The sequence below is a fragment of the Oryza glaberrima genome, chromosome 1 (genome assembly GCF_000147395.1).
Source record: "Oryza glaberrima chromosome 1, OglaRS2, whole genome shotgun sequence".
NCBI classification, from domain to species: domain Eukaryota; kingdom Viridiplantae; phylum Streptophyta; class Magnoliopsida; order Poales; family Poaceae; genus Oryza; species Oryza glaberrima.
Window position 1 is genome coordinate 23,492,161 of NC_068326.1, and position 16,457 is coordinate 23,508,617.

General features: G+C 43.9%; 2 protein-coding genes across 3 annotated transcripts; one reads left to right on the forward strand and one right to left on the reverse strand.

The window, feature by feature from the left end:
* The first annotated feature begins 265 nt into the window (after positions 1 to 265).
* On the forward strand, positions 266 to 4,188 carry LOC127763664 (carbonic anhydrase, chloroplastic-like). Of its 2 annotated transcripts, none has more exons than XM_052288441.1 (9): positions 266 to 713; positions 923 to 1,171; positions 1,264 to 1,325; positions 1,413 to 1,461; positions 2,149 to 2,265; positions 2,378 to 2,431; positions 3,311 to 3,396; positions 3,617 to 3,722; positions 3,919 to 4,188. In XM_052288441.1, exons 2-9 carry the CDS (start codon positions 1,022 to 1,024, stop codon positions 4,144 to 4,146), a joined length of 852 nt encoding a protein of 283 aa, XP_052144401.1. In that variant the 5' UTR covers positions 266 to 713; positions 923 to 1,021; the 3' UTR covers positions 4,147 to 4,188. The 2 variants fall into 2 exon arrangements, with proteins under 2 accessions (XP_052144401.1, XP_052144409.1); XM_052288449.1 differs by having other exon boundaries at positions 993 to 1,171.
* A 2,645-nt stretch (positions 4,189 to 6,833) lies between these two features.
* Positions 6,834 to 12,153, reverse strand: LOC127782172 (E3 ubiquitin-protein ligase WAV3-like). Its single transcript, XM_052309277.1, has 3 exons — positions 10,441 to 12,153; positions 7,510 to 7,648; positions 6,834 to 6,998 (listed from the first exon to the last, which is right to left on the reverse strand). The coding sequence occupies exons 1-3, from the start codon at positions 12,135 to 12,137 to the stop codon at positions 6,834 to 6,836; spliced, it is 2,001 nt and encodes a 666-aa protein (XP_052165237.1). The 5' UTR covers positions 12,138 to 12,153.
* Between the last annotated feature and the right edge of the window lie 4,304 nt (positions 12,154 to 16,457).

The window sequence follows — 16,457 nt, forward strand, 5'->3', positions numbered from 1 at the left end:
AGAGTAAAACGTTGTATCAAAAACTGAAAAATGAATTTTTTTTATGAGACGGAGATAGTAAGGCTTCAAACCAAAGTATCCTAAAACTAGTACAATTTGATAATAAAAAGAGTGACAAAATTTAGCTTTAGTATGGGTTGAAAGCCTTAACAAAATGTGCCAAAATTTAATATTACTATATTCTGTTAGTGTTAATAGTGGCAACATAACCTTTTATGCCTCTTTTGCCGTAACAATTTACTGAAGAAAAAAAAGGGGAGAAATTTGATAGGCTCAGCAAAACCCCTGTCCGATTCCCGTTCCGCACCCGTCGGAATCCACAGTAGCACTCGTCGCCATGTCCGGCTGCCGCCGCCGCCGCCCCAGCCAACCCTATCCCGGCCCCTCGTTACTCTTCCTCGGCCGCCGCCGGCCGTAGCTCTGCGCCTCTGCCGCACTAACCCTCAACCCCACTTCCCTTCGGAAACTGATCTCCTCCTACTCCCCGGCCGCCGCGGCGCCGTCCACCTCCAGACTCCCCGCATGGCATGCCGGAGTTACATTTGGGGGGGAATACCAAATAGGCGAAGCCCCAACCTCTTTGGGAGCCAGTCTGGCTGGGAATGTGTTCTCGATTGATGTGGACGACGGCGGCCACCGACTCCCTGACCGCCTCCACCCCGCAGCCACGGCGGCGGCGGCGGCAGCGCCACATATACGCACGACGAAATAAGGTACTCGATTTTCCTTCTTGCGTAATCCTGCAGATTGATCCTGAAATTTATCCGCAACCTATTTAAATCCTCTGAAACCTATACGGTTTTCGTTATAAATGCCGTAAATTAAGTCAAGTTAACGTATCTGTTGCAATTGCAAACGAAGAGGTAGAGTCCAAGTGATTTTCTGATTTCACCCACGGGCCTATCTGTTTCATGGCTACTAGGTTCAGAGTTTGCCTCCTCATTAGTGCGCGCTTCTTCTTCGTTTGTCGCCGATCGTTTTTGTTCGTGTAGCGACTCGCGGTCGCGGGGACGCATCGAAGATGGGTGCCTGCTGCTGCTGCTTCCCGGTCTACAAACCCGCGAGGGAGAACCCGATGCGGTCGACCAGAGAGTCACTCATCCAGCACAAGCCGAGGCCTACCACGCCGTACCATCCACCACCACCCCCGTTTATCACCTACACTGACAAGGTCGATTTCCCTTTCTCATTGTCGGTATGATCCTCCTGTTGTTGTCGCCGATGGGCCGCCCTTATGTCGTGTTGGCTGCTTGATTCTTGCAGGGCATGAACGCTGTCGAGCGCTTCAAGACTGGGTTCGAGAATTTCAGGAATACTATATACGAGTATTTTTCTGATGCCCTGAGAGTTCGTCGGTTTGTTTAATATGATTTTGTGCTAAATCGAATCTATTTGTTTTTGTCGGTTTTCAGCAAGAGGCCGGAGCTGTTTGAGCGGCTCAAGACTGGCCAGTCACCAAAGGTATAGTGCTGCCATCAGATTAATAGTTTTATACATAGATTATGAAACCTATAATTTGTTCTTTCCAGCACACATAGAATGCGCCGGCATAATTTGCTGTCTCTACTAAGAATTATGCCATTTGGAGGGTGCATGCCTCACATTACGCTCTTTTGGTTTGTTTGTGGACTGAAGTCAAACTCGACTAAGGAATTCTGATGGGAACAGCTCATTACTATTGTGACCATTGAGCAATATATATTGATAAAAAAAATAGTTGACAAAATTTTCATCTTCAGTACAAAGTACTAGTGGAATTTCTTCAAAATTCTACATTAGAGGAACTAACATGAACAAAAGCACAGAGCGGCTTACTATAGATGACCAATGACATGGTTCCTGCATATGTTAACTTTTTTTTTTTGAAGGACAGACCCGTCTAAATAAATGAATATTTTTGTTTTCTTATTCTATTAGCTTGCTTAGGTTCTAAGTTTTTTCCTTTATGACTTGCGTGAGAAGGGCTAGAGATGTGATTTATAGTGCTGTAGAGTAGGTCTCCACAAAAAAAAAGGCCCAAAATCGGCACCACATTTTTTGAGAAATGTTTACTCATAAGTCATAACTGAGTGATTTGCCGATCCATGATTTATTTGGTATGATTGTCTCCGTTTTGATTTGGCCTGGATTAATTGTTCTTTCTTGCAGTACATGGTTTTCTCGTGTGCTGACTCACGTGTGTGCCCAACACTGACCTTCGGTCTACAACCTGGTGAGGCCTTCACTGTCCGTAATATTGCCAGCATGGTTCCAGCCTATGACAAGGTTCATGTTTATGTGCATTATATCTTGTCTTTCTTCATGTACTAGTCAGTAACTTTGGCCTGTGTATTCCAGGTGTAAATTACTAAGCCCCGTGTTTTCATGTTGATTGCAGAGAGGGCAGTGCAGCATTGGGTCAGCCATTGAGTATGCTGTGGTTGTCCTCAAGGTCACATCTTCCTTGCGAATTATTAATGTCCTTCTAATCTAAGTCGCATGTTTTTTTGGTTTAGGAATAGAACGGCCTCATGATATTTTGCAGTTAACTTGTATTAGTTATAGAAAAGGAGAGCAGTGGATATCGTAGTATCACCTGCAATAAAGGCACATCCCCATTATGTCGAAGTCATAAACCTAACTGGTGCACTTGTAATGTGATAAGTGGATAAATTATTACCCAATTTCGTGATGACATCATACACAAGACCTTTGTTTGGAAAAGGAGATTAATTCCTGTTTCACTTACCCTTCTCTAATTTGTTCTAGAAATTATCCCATAGAAGTAAAGAAGAATCTTGCGTCCCTTCAAGGGCATGTGTAGGCTCTCTCTTTCATTTGGAAAGCATCCTGTCAAATGCAAATGGGTTTACCATTAGGTTTTGTCGGGGCAATGTATACACAAATCAAGTACCCCTGGTATGATTTAGGGAGTGAACTTCTGTTTTGCATTTCGAAACTGTATGTTCTTTGAAAGTTTTAGAAAGAATGTGCATACACATAGCAGTGCTAGATATTTGTGCGACAACCATCGTACAGTCCACTTACTTCCATATTATGAATAATAGAGTCTGTAACATTCATCATGTGTTAAATGATTCTAGCATGGACGAGTTAGCTTTCAGATTATAGCTGTAATTCGGAGTTCTGTAGAGCACTATAGCTGAACTCCGTTAGCTGTATTTATTCTCATTTAAAGTGCCCAAATGGATATGGAAGAATTCCACTCTAGAATAAATTTGGTGAACTCACACATTCGCCCCTTCAACAGTTAACAAGGATCTTATTATTCTCCATGAAAGGCACATGTTGACAGACATCCATTTGGCAGGTTGAATGTATCATTGTGATTGGTCACAGCTGCTGTGGTGGAATCAAGGAACTCCTCTCTCTGAAGGAAGATAGACCTAACACCTTGTAAGTGAACATATCCATACTCGGTTCAAGTTTTTTATATGCTGAAAGCAGTCAAAGGATTCAGATAAGACCATACTTACATGTCCAGGAAGAATCTGTCCCACCCAAACAAGGCCAAGAAGGAAGAAACATTTTAAAATTTAAAATAAAATTACTGTTGTATAAATACGCTTCTTTCACCTATCCCTTTTTGCAATCTCATTTTTGTTTGATTACCTAGCCACTTCGTTGATGACTGGGTCAAGATTGGTCTGGCTGCGAAGAAGAAGGTCGAGAGAGAAAACATGTTACTGCCTTTTGACGACCAATGCACCGTGCTGGAAAAGGTATTATTGCTTGGAACAACATTATATTATTTCTAGTAGAATTGAATTGTGAGTCTTGGACTAAGGGTTCACTGCTTTGACCCACTGGCTGATTGCCTTATTGGTACCACCTTTTGAAACTTTTCATATGTGGTTAATTAATTGTAACCAATATAGCACTCATCTAACATTTTTTGCATTTCTGAATGGTGTGCAGGAAGCCGTCAATGTGTCCCTCAGAAATCTGCAGTCCTATCCGTTTGTCAAGGAAAGACTACAGAAGGGAACACTGAAGTTGCTCGGTGCCCGCTACGACTTTGTCTACGGCAGCTTCGAGATGTGGGATCTCCGAAGTGGGCGTTTGTACTTTCATACTTTCCTACGCATAGTTGTATTAGCCGCACAAAAACGTTCCAAGTATTTATGCTTTTGGGCCTTTGAGTAACCAAGAATTTGGATCGGAATGTACATATCTATATATACGCTATCGGCCCAATCCTCAAGGACGGACATTGAGCAAAGCGGGCTAAAATTCCCTCACGCCGATATTTGCTTATCTGAATAATGTTAGGTTTGCAAGTTAACTCCCATGGAACTGAGCTTTACTGTGTGGATGTAACTTTTTTAAGATAATGGAAATGGTTTACATTTTCGGGTCTTCCGTGTTCGTCGATAGCGACACATCCAATAAGTGTTTGGGTGAGCTACAGAGTGACAATAGATTTTAAGTTGAATATTAGCATGCTAAATATTAATAAAGTGAATTGCATATTGGGCTATTTATTTTTTATCATGATTTTAGATTGGACCACCCTTAATCCAATGCTTTCGCATTAAACCAGATTTTCTTACCAAAAGATTGCAGTTAGGACCAGTGGCTCACTTGTCAATATTGCCTCTCTCTCATCTCTCTGGTCTCCATTGATGGCTCGTGGTCAAGGTTGAGGTCAAGCTAATGCCGGTGTACAGGAGCAGAACCTCGAGCGCAAGGTTGATGTCAATGAAGCTTGAGTGGAAGGGGACCTTAAGCTCGACCTACATCCACACCGTGTCACGCAAGCTTGACCTTCGTCATCGTCACGTTTGGCATGGGCTCAATCACGACCTCCATCCACACAGTCCCTGGGCTTGAGATCCTCTTCGCCTGTCACCCCGACTTTCGCCCCGCCGTCTCCTGGCTCGCGATCCTCTCCACCATTGTCTTCCTCTCCTTCTCTCTAGCTCACCCTCGATCTCCTCGCACGCCATCCCTAGATTCGATTCCTCTCCGCCAACATTGGCCCCAAGCTTGACATTGACTTCTGCTTGTGCAATCCTTGGGCTCGTACTTCTACGCGCCTGCCTTGGAGTCATGAGGACTTGCCAAAGTGATAGAAGAGGAGGTCGATATGCTCTCTCAAGCTCCCATCACGATGCTTCGTTTTTTAGTCCCTATTTAACCTCACTGACAGGTGGGTCCTGGGCGGCCATGATTTTAGGACGATGGTGTCATTCGTCGGCTCTAATTGACGATCATGGTTTAAGTGAAACAGAAATACATATGAAAATACAAAAAATTCCTCGCAATAGTGGTTGCTCAACCTATGTTTCACCAAATCACTCAAGAAAACTTATGATGCACGAACTTTATTTAGACATTGTGCATAGTCTTGTTGAATTAGCCGTTGTGTATGGTCAAATAACTATAAATTATAGTTTGCTAGCAGTTATTTTGTTGATGCTGTCAAGTTGTCCATGTCCACATAAGCTAAATTGTCTAATGAAAGTGCAAAATTATTCACACGTTGGTGTCACAAATCAAAATTTACTAGTGTCATTCATTGAAAAATTAGAAGGATACCTTAACTAATAGATGGGTCATTGTTGTCCGGTGACACCACTGCTTGTATGCCAGCTCCACCCCTGGGTGGGTCGTTAGTCCAAAGTGTAACCTTTTGGCAACAAAGTATGGTGTAAAATGGAAACGTTAAGGGAAGAATGGTTCAATGTAAATCTAAGGTAAAATAATATAACCCAATATGCAATTTACTATATATTAATAATAATACACACCTTATTCGTCTTAATAAAAAACTAAAAATTGACTATGAACGATCAAGATCGAACCGACAATTTTTTTTATAAATATCTAATTATGTGTTATGATTAGATTTCTAATGATAAAAGAATACTTTATTAATATCCTATCGGGAGATATCTATTACTAAACTGTATTGAGGGTTGAAACATAGTCATCACATTTGCCTCTAAAGTCTAAAGAACTAGAAATTACTGAGTATATTAAGAGAGGTTGAAATGGAGTCATCACATTCACCGTGCGTCTAAAGATCTAGAAATTATTACCAAGTTATAAATTGAAGAAAATGATATATATATATATATATATATATATATATATATATATATATATATATATATATGTATGTATGTATGTATGTATGTATGTATGCATCATTTGATCATGGTGGGTCTAAATTATGGTTCTTAAGATTCATAAATAGAGTTGTCTGCCAAAAATATAGAGATTATATTTATGAAAATAGAAGCAACAAAATTGTATACAAAATAGTATAATTTATTTATGGAAGCATATTATGTAGGATCAGGAGAGCGTCGATGAGATGAGGCTAAATGATCGCATATGTTTCCTGAAACAATTAGCCATTTTAATGGTTACAAGTTACAACAAACAATACCTTTGAGACACATATATGATATATAGCCACTCTAGCCTTACAAACTAGAAATGTGCTCTTAAGAGAGTGCAATTGAGTTTTCAAAAGAGAGAGAGAGAGAGAGAGAGAGAGAGAGAGAGAGAGAGAGAGAGAGAGAGAGAGAGAGAGAGTGCAATTGGGCCCACAACTAAGACATGCCATACTCACACCATCATATACGTGTGTATCCTCTACAGACGCCTGAAGTATCAAATGCCCTCATGACGTGGGCATCTGCATATATACCCTACAAATGCCCCAATGTGTACTCCTAATTAGAAAAGAAAGAATGTTTTTTTTTACGACAAGAACAACGTATATCTCATACGCGTCCCACTTATTTGCACAAATATATGTAATTAAAAGTTTGCATGAGGATCGGAGAAGCATGTGAGTAGATTGTCGACGGCCTGGTCAATCAGAGCATGCGGCGGAAGAGATTGTCCATGGAGATGAGCGCGCTGGCGGCCAGCGCAAGGAACCCAAGGAACGATAGCCAAACTGCGTTGTTGATTTTTGTGTTGAGTGGCTCCTTGCCGAACGCGGCCGTCGACGAGGCTGACATTAGGAGGTACGCCAACACCTGCAGCCAAATGAAACCAATTAGCCGCGCGCGCGTGTGCGCTGAAAAACTTCTGCTTCTCCAACACGTATGTTGTGTTTAGTTGGTGTGCCAAATTTTTTTTAAAGTATACGGACATACATTTAAAATATTAAACGTAGACTAATAATAAAATAAATTACAGATTTCATGTGTAAACTGCGAGACGAATCTATTAAGTCTAATTAATCCGTCATTAGCAAATGTTTAATGTAGCACCACATTGTCAAATCATGGCGTAATTAGGCTCAAAAGATTCGTCTCGCGATTTACATGCAAACTGTGTAATTGATTTTTTTTATCCACATTTAATACTTCATGCATGTATCAAAACATTTGATGTGATGGAAAAGTTGAAAGTTTGTAGAAAAAAGTTTGAATATAAATACGGCCGTAGCTTTGCAATGGCGCATTTTGAGCAGAAGAATTGATGGGTCGATAGATGTTTCAAAAGAAAAATGAAGAACCGATGTATTGTGTGTATTGGGCTTGCCTGATCCAGGAAGAGGCTGACGCAGTAGGTTATCGGGTTCAGAGAAGCAGCAAACCTCGGCGAAATGAGGCGCCCGATTTCGACCACTGCTTGCGCGGTCGAGTAGACGCAGACTATCAGATTCACACCGAGGGCATACCTGTCATAGTACATTGGCGGAGAAGAGAGAATATTTTTAACTAAAAAGGATAATAGATGAAATGAGAAGGGTGAATAGCCAAACTGACCCTTCAAGTTTTATCCAAGGCTTAGTTTGATTTTTAAAACTACTTAGATGATCTATGTGGATAAAATAAAATCTGAAGAACCAAATTAAACACCTTTGGTGAAACTTAAAGGGCTAGATTAGTTATTCACCTAAATGAAAAAGGAGAAGCTGATCACTTTGTAGTGAAGGTAGGAACTGGCTAGTTCCTTTGGGGATCACACCGCTAGATCCACCGTTATTCGACTCCTAACCAATCTACTTCTCTCTCTACTGTGGTCAAGGGCAGCGGTGCCTTGCCTTCCATGGTCATCCTCTAAAGCTGCCCCTCCATTGACCACCCTTACACATCAACCTCTAACCCTGATAAATCTATTCCGTTGTGTTTGCTGGATTTCGGACCATCACTGTTGTTGCACCATCGCCGGAACAAGTTGTCGATGAGTTCTTCTACTTGCTCTTCTGCTTCTTCATCTATTCTATCTAGAGGTTGAAGAAGACCCTCTGCTCCCTGGACCTTAGTCATTAATGAATGTGATGGCCAGGAAAACATTTGGGTGGCTGTGTTTAGATCTAGGGATGAAAAGTTTTAGCGTGTCACATCAGATATACGGACACACATTTGAAGTACTAAACGTAGACTAATAAAAAAGGGACAAGTGCTTATTTGACCTCGTTTTGAAGTCTAACTACCAATTTGACCCTACTTTTTTTTAGTTTGCTTATTTGACCCTGCTTTTCAAAAACGAACCTTCCGTCTGACCCTGTTTTCTTAACACCGTTAAGATTTGATTTAAAAAAAAGAACGAAATATAATTAAAATTCATAATGCCCAAAATACCCTTGAGGAAACCATACCCATCTCTAACCCTATCCACATGTCTCTCCATGTCTCTCTCTCCTGCCAGCGAGTTGCAGCGGCGGCGTCGGCAGCGTCGCGCGCAGTGGGGAGGGAGGCGGAGGCCGGCGCGCAGCGCGGGGAGAAAGGGGAGCCGGGCCTGGCGGTGGAGGCGGTGGCGGCGGCGTCTGCATCGGTGCGCAGGGAGGGAGGCGGAGGCCGGCGCCGACGAAGGGAGGGAGGGGAGCCGGGCCTGGCGACGGAGACGGCGGCGGCGGCATCTGCATCGGTGCGTAGGGAGGGAGGCGGAGGCCGGCGCCGGCGAAGGGAGGGAGGGAAGCCGGGCCTGGCGGCGGCGGCGGCGTTTGTATCTGCGCGCAAAGAGGGAGGCGGAGGCTGGCACCGGCGAAAGGAAGGAGGGGAGCCAGGCCTGGCGGCGGCGGCGTCTGCATCGGCGTGCGGGGAGGGAGGCGGAGACCGGTGCCGGCGAAAGGAGGGAGGGGAGCCGGGCCTGGCGGCGGCGGCTCTCGGTGGCATCGGCGTCTGCGGAGGTGGTGGAGGTGGTGGTGGCGTTGGCATCTGCGCGCGCAGCGGGGAGGGAGGCGGAGGTTGGCGCGCGAAGAAGGGAGGGAGGGGCGGCAGCGACGGCAACCGGCGCCGGAGGGAAGAAGCGACGCGGAGGAATGAAGGAGGCGGCGTCGGAAGAAGAAGAGAGAAGAGAGGAGAGGAGAAGAGAGAACTGACAGGTGGGTCCCACATGTAATAGGGTCAAATGAGTAAGGGCAAAAGGGACCTTTTGTGCTTTAGTTAACACCGTTAGAAGCCCTTAACAGAATAGGGTCATACCGTATCTTCAATTCTGAAAATAAGGGTCAAATAAGCAAAGTTGAAAAAAGGGGGTCAAATTGGTAGTTAGTTTTCAAAAGAGGGTCAAATGCGCAATTGCCCCAATAAAAAAACTAATTACAGACAGTAAACCGCGAGATGAATTTATTAAGCCAAATTAATCCGTCATTAGCAAATATTTACTATAGCACCACATTGTTAAATCATAGAGCAATTAGTCTTAAAAGATTCGTCTCGCAAATTAGTCGTAATCTGTGCAATTAGTTATTTTTTAGCCTATATTTAATACTTCATACAGGTGTTCAAACGTTTGATTTGACACGGCGTAAAATTTTAGGGTGGGATCTAAACACCCCCTAACTTTTATTGTAGAATATTTACAAAACCTACTAACAATGCTTGGTCAAGGAAACTCCTGACCTACCGACTCTCATTTCCAAGTTCTACCGGTCGTAACCAACATAGATGAAAATTAAAACAGTAAAAAATATAAATAAAAAATGGAAACGATTTTGCTATTTCCAAATTTTACCTTATTATTGAGGAAATTATCCTTTTTATAATATAAGTAATTACTGTATTTTAAATACCCAATACCATGATTGAGGTCTCTATTTAATCCAAATTTTAGAGTACCATCAATTTCTCAATGAAATTCCAAACTTGGGTGCAAGGCTAAAAGAGAGACAATTTGTAAAAATATGATTTTACAAATTAATGTTTTTGACGTTATTACTAGTTTCCGATCAATTATAACATGTTTTCGTTCGTACAGTTCCATTTTTCAATTTTCCCGATATTTCGGATACAATTTTAATTTTAATTTTTATCATGTTTTATCCCATTTCCGAGAAAAAAAATATGATTATGGCAATGGTTGATTTTTGACCGTTTCCATCCCAGGCTATAATATAGAGGAAGTACTTAATTTTGAGATAAATCTACATACAACTATACAAGGGAGTATTGCTAGCATCAAGACTTGTTGCATGTTAAGAATGCATGATGTTTAGACGCAACAGGCAAGTGATCATGCAATAACCTGTAGTACTGTTCGTAGAGGTCGTAGCGGTCGCTGTCCCACCCGGACGTCCGGACACTGGCCATGAGCACGAACGCCGCCAGGCTCAGCACCGCCGCCGCCACCCGCAGCGCCGCCGACAGCGTCCTCCTGTCCCCCGCCGCCATGTCTCGCGGCACGTCCGGGACGACGTCGGCCTCGGCGGGCGGCGCCGGCGGCTCTTGATCGACCACCTGATCCGGCTCCGGGACGTGCTTCGTGGCGGGCGGCGGCGCCTCGTCGGGGTTCTTCTCGAACTGCTCGGCCTGCTTGAGGTAGGTGTCCATGTGCGGCGTGGTGTAGAGCCGGACGCCGTCGGCTTGGCCCCTGGTGGCGACGCGCTGGCGGTCGTGGGAGGCGAGCGAGGAGGCGGCGTAGGGGCGGCCCTCCTTGTTGTAGAGGTCCTGCCTCTCCATGAGCCCCCGCAGCTGCCGCAGCTCCTCCAGGAGCATGGCCACCGTCGGGTTCGCCGCCTGGTTGAAATTCTCCTCCAGTGCCTTCCGCGCCTCCTCCAGCTTGTTCCGCGCGTCCTCCATCTTGTTGGCCTCGGCCATGTCCCTGGCTGCCCTGATCATGTCGGCGTGCTGCCGCCGGGCCAGCTCGTTCTCCACCGGCTGTGGCTTCCTCGCCGCGCCTGGTGCGGCACTCGGTCTGCGTTTTATGGTGATGAGATCGGGGTTGGAGGTCACCTGCTGGGCCTGGAAGGTGAATCTGTACTGTGCCAAGCAGACATTGGCGTCGTACGGAGGGGAGGCGGTCTTGTCAGCAAGCGCGAGGTAGACGATGACCCTGCGCGCCTCTGCGCTGTAGAGGGTGCCGAAGCTGACTGTGACGGAGGAGCCGTCGCTGGCGGTGGTCTGCGGGTAGGTCCCCGCGTCCACCCAGACCACCCTCTTGATGGTGGCCTCGCCATGGAACCGCGTGACGGTGAGCTCGAGGTCCTGGGCGATGATGGTGAGGAGGCCGCCAAGGAGCTGGGAGAAGGGCCCCGTGAGGTTGGCGCTGTCGGCGACGTAGTTGAACGTCCCGCCAAGGCTCTTGCGCGCGATCGCTTCCAGCAGGTTGGAGTCGTGGCTCGCGCCGAAGCCGAAGGTGTAGACGGGGACGTTCTTGAGATGGACGTCCCTGGCGTCGCCGCCGTGGTTCTGGTAGCCGTCGGACATGAGCATGACGCTGACGGCGCGGCCGGCGGCCAGCCTGCGGCCGTCGACAACGCTCATGCCGGTCTCGAGGCCGCCCTTCATGTTGGTGATGCCGTAGGCCTTGAGGCCGTCGACGAGGGCCTTGAGCTCGGCCTGCGCGGCCGCCGTGACGAAGCGCAGCGGGCAGAGGCGGGTGGCGTTGGTGGAGAAGGTGACGATGCAGAGGCGGTCGAGGTCGCTGAGCTTGCGGATGACGAACTGCAGGGCGGTCTTCGCCTTGTCGATCCCGTCCCCGTCCATGCTGCCGCTGACGTCGATGACGGCGACGAGGTCCAGGCCCGCCCTGTCGGTGGACGAGGAGGAGCCCCTGAGCTCGAGCAGCAGCTCCTGGTCATGGGGTGCCATGGACGCGACGTCGTTGTGGTACTTGTTGAGACGCACTTGCTTCACCAGTTGGCCCGTGATCCCCACCGTCGGCCTCGCCGGCTCGGTGGCGGTGCTCGTCGGAGCAGTCTGCTCGTCGTCGTTGTACGCCATCTCTTCGCGATCACTAGCTAGCTTCTTGGTTGTTGGCAAAAGCAGCTAGCTCTGCGCGATCTCTATATATACAGCACTCCACGGCACTCACACGAGCGTGTAACTTTTACAGCGGATTTGCCAAAAAACTTCCACAAGTTTTTTTCCCCTAAAACTTTCGGATTTATGACCATCGGATCATCTTGAGATTTATACATGAAGGAAAAATATTGCTGGAAAGAAATTTTTATACATGTTACACATAAGATTTCAGTACTAACTAACCAAACCGCAGTTGAATACAAGTTTTATGTAAGTTATACCGTAATTGCAATGTAGTTATAATCAAGGTTGACAATTTCGAATTTGGACTTTATGCCAAGGGTTACCGAAATTTTGGAAATTTCGGAACGAAATTATTTGAAATTTTGATTGATTTTGAATGAATTTGAATAAAATTTGACCAAATTCACAAAAATTTGCAAAAAGCCAAAAATTTCGGATGAGATTTGAGCATGCCGGCGGGGGGCGAGATTACCGAAATTTCGGGCGAGATTTCGGAAATTTCGAACTAAAATTTCAAACCCTGGTTATAGTGCAGCTACATGTAATTACACTTCAATTATACTATAGTTACATCTGAAATTTTTTTACCAGAAAAACTTACGGCAGTTTTTTAGATACTCTCCACCGATAATACAATAAATTTTGGCTTTGTTTCAAGAAAATCCCAACCATGAGCACAAACCATATTCTCCATAAATTAAAGAGCACAAAATGTCACAAGTGTGTTAATAAGCGATGACATGCCCATCAAGTGAATTATTCGTTATATTAGGTGAAAGTATTTTCATCCTTGTAGACAATTATATCTCCTATATAGTCATATAACTTTTGAAAACGTGTTCTTCCATAATAAATATGCAAGTTTGAATTTGACATACACAACTAAAAATAAAAACAACAATTTTCTTGTGAATAATGCACTATTCGCATTCAAATATGTTTTTTCTCCTCGTAAATGTCAAATTTAAAGTTGTATATTTGTAAAGATATATTTTATATTTATCTATCTTGTTGTTTTTTTTAAAAAAAATCTTTTTAGTTACATTTTGGATGACACGTACAAATCACTAGGGAAGACAATAGTTCACCTCAGTTATATTAATTTCCTGTCCCGAAATATAAAATCTAGGAGGGGATCAGACATAACCTAGTACAATAAGGATATCTTGATATATTGTACAAGGTTATGTCCAATATATCTTTTCTTAAGTCACTACTCCTTTCGTCCCAATATACTGCAACCTAGGATATGATGGGATTAGATTTATATGTCCATATTCGTAGTCCTCCTATCCTAGGTTGTTACATATTGGAACGAAGACAGTATATTTTAGGACAAGAAGAGTATGTGAGAAGAGTGGGTGCCTTGAATGAGAATTAAATGAAGCTAGGATGCACTTAATTAGTACTTCCTATGTATTGTACGGTTATTTGTTAAGGAAGAAAAGAATTGATCTAGAGTAGACTTGACATGCAACAAGATCTGTCGCTCATGATCACCATGCAGAGCAAAATTTTAGGAACTATCTCGTATTTTTATAAAAAATAGTTGGCATATATTTATATTATAAATTCCTAAAATTATATATGTAAGTGAATATAAGTAGATGTAAGTACAATCTAACGAACATATATTGTAAAAAACAAGCACATTCACACCTTAAAACGGGCCTGCAAAAACTCCACATGATAGTAACAAATAACATCCCAACCAAATCACATGTAAAAAAAATAATACATATCTTAAAACAGCAAGCGCTGCTATGAACTATGCTTGATATTCCCGGAGAAGGTTTTAATGTAAAGTTAAAAGGTATAATATGCCGCCACGGAAAAAAAAATCAGGCAGACCAAAATAGGCAAACAACTAAAGATCTATACCTATACGTGTGGAGCAAGCGGACACGGATAGGAAACTGACTGAGATTAACAAAATGTCGACATCTTTCTAGCAAACCAGAAAGTCTTTTGCTACTGCTAAAACTGCTGATCAGATCATCATGTATCTATATGATCTGAAATGTGTCCAAATCTGTGTCCCCACTAAAGCAAGGTGTGTGGAGATGTGTAGACTCCCAGGCCCGTATATGTGTAGCAGTACAATGGATTTTCCTTCAGAAACAAGCATTGCATGCATACTCTTTCAGCTGGTTGCCTTTGTGCATCATGTGGATGGCCCGAGAGGAGCCCGTTGGCTCCGCCGTGCCACCTTTTTTAGAGTGCAAGGACAAAGTTACATTCGTTATTGTTGGTAACATAGTCAATTTCGTCCTTGAAAGTTTGGTCTTGACGTCACTTTGATTCCGGATGTTTCTCTGTCCAAACCAGCGCCTGAAGTCACTTTTGATTCCGGATGTTTCTTTTATCTTAGAGCGTGTTCAGATTGATGTCATTTTCAAATATACAATTTTTTAAGTAAAATTACTAAAAAAAAATATCTACGTTTAGTTTGTGACTAAATTTGGTAAATGCATAAGAAATCCTGCCAAAATTTTAGCAATATTGCCATCTTGCCCAAATTTTAGGTAAGATTTATTTTGGCTATAATCTGAACAGGCCCTTAGTCTATGAGCCTGCCGAGGGGCGGATCCAAAGGTGGGTGTTGGGGGCCGCCCCATCCTGTTGGTTCCGCATAGAGAGAAGGGAGACAGGGGAGGGGGAAGAAGAGAAGATCATTTTTTTTTATTTTTAAATTTTAAAAATAAACCATTTAAAAACTTATTTGTAGAATCTGAACCTTTTGATCACGCCAGCCCGTTTGGTGTAATAAAATAATACTGACACGCCATACACAACGGGCGTGACAGTTTTGTCCTGTCACATCAGCGAGGGTGGCATAGTCAAATAACACTGCCACACCAGCCAAACCGACGTAAACAAATAACATTGTCACGCTAATCAGACTAGCCTGATGGTGTTGTTTTACCACGCTAGTCCGACTAACGTGGTCAAAAGGATCAGATCTTATAAATAAGTTTTTGAAAGGGTTCATGTTTAAAGATAAAAATAGAAAAGTTCAGAAAAATCAGAAGAGGAAGAGGAAGAAGGTAGGGGGGCTGGAGGAGGAAAAAGATGAACCCGTACAAAGTACTCATGGATCTGCCCTTGAGCCCATCCGATATGTCATATGTAGAAAACAACTCTTCGAAGCTTTGTTGGCAAACCATAATATCTAATTCACATGTTATTATGTTATTAAAGTACACGGATTTTTAGAAATTAATGCTAAAAAATTAAAAATGTTTGACTCAAAACCTAGAATGACAATAATTTGAAATGGAAAACGTAGTAGGCTTTATTTATCTTGAATGAAGACACAAAAGGATGAAAAATAATCTATTCTTAACATTGAGATTGAGATCAACATTAACCTTTTCTTGAGTTATTTTGTTATTAGCATGGCGTGTAAGGTGAGTTCAACGACCACATTCACCTAAAGACATGTTAGAGATCAAGGTCACCCTAAAGCGATGTTGAGGAACCAAATTGATTGTTCTCTCATTATTTATTAATAACAAGGCACCAACAATGCAATTTGGTCAGATTAGTTTCCTCATTGATAAAATTAGATTGATTATTTTCTGTAGTAATAGAAAGGCAAAATTTGTTATAGGACACCTAAAAAATGTGTAATTAGCCGTGGGACACCGTAAAGACACGAATTTGCTCGAGGACACTCTAAAAAATGGTAATTTGCTGCAGGACACTGGACACATTAAAATATAATATCTAGTCAATTGATAAGAGAGAAACCACGTAAAATGACAGTTTTGCCCTTATCTTCTTCTCCCTTCTCTCGTTCTTCTTCTGACTATCCTCTCGCGTGCGTCCCCTGTTGTGAGTGCGGTCGCAGGCCACGCCCGCCGCCACGGACTCCTCATCGCTGTTGTGGACCGCCACGCCGGACATTTCCACTTCTTTTTATAGGCCACTAGCATGGAACGACCGCTATCCGTCGGTGCGCCAGCAGGAGAGGGTAGTGGGGACGGGAAGAACGACTCGCACGCATGGCCGGCTCAACTGCTTATCATAGAGCTGGAGGTTGTCAGCGAAGGACTCCAGCGAGAAGCGTGCGAGCAAGGTGTTGGAGCACCCGTGAGCTTGGCGACGTCGAGCGGGACGGAGCCAGGGAGGGAGAAGAGGTCACATGGGACATCACCGAAGAGGTGGTTGCATCGAAGGGAGAGCACCTAGAGGCGTAGCATCCGATGAGGCTAACGCTAGGTGGGCGGAGACCAAGGATGGTGGTGTTGGCAGCGTCGCAGGTGAAGCCGA

Bases quoted from the DNA above. Each gene is read 5' to 3' on its own strand.
- LOC127763664 (XM_052288441.1), top strand. From the start codon at position 1,022: ATGGGTGCCTGCTGCTGCTGCTTCCCGGTCTACAAACCCGCGAGGGAG. The intron at 2,266-2,377 runs GTTCATGTTTAT...TGTTGATTGCAG, and splicing joins TGGTTCCAGCCTATGACAAG to AGAGGGCAGTGCAGCATTGG. The intron at 3,397-3,616 runs GTAAGTGAACAT...TTGATTACCTAG, and splicing joins GAAGATAGACCTAACACCTT to CCACTTCGTTGATGACTGGG.
- LOC127782172 (XM_052309277.1), bottom strand. From the start codon at position 12,137: ATGGCGTACAACGACGACGAGCAGACTGCTCCGACGAGCACCGCCACC. The intron at 7,649-10,440 runs GTTATTGCATGA...GTACTATGACAG, and splicing joins CTCTACGAACAGTACTACAG to GTATGCCCTCGGTGTGAATC. The intron at 6,999-7,509 runs GCAAGCCCAATA...ATTTGGCTGCAG, and splicing joins TCAGCCTCTTCCTGGATCAG to GTGTTGGCGTACCTCCTAAT.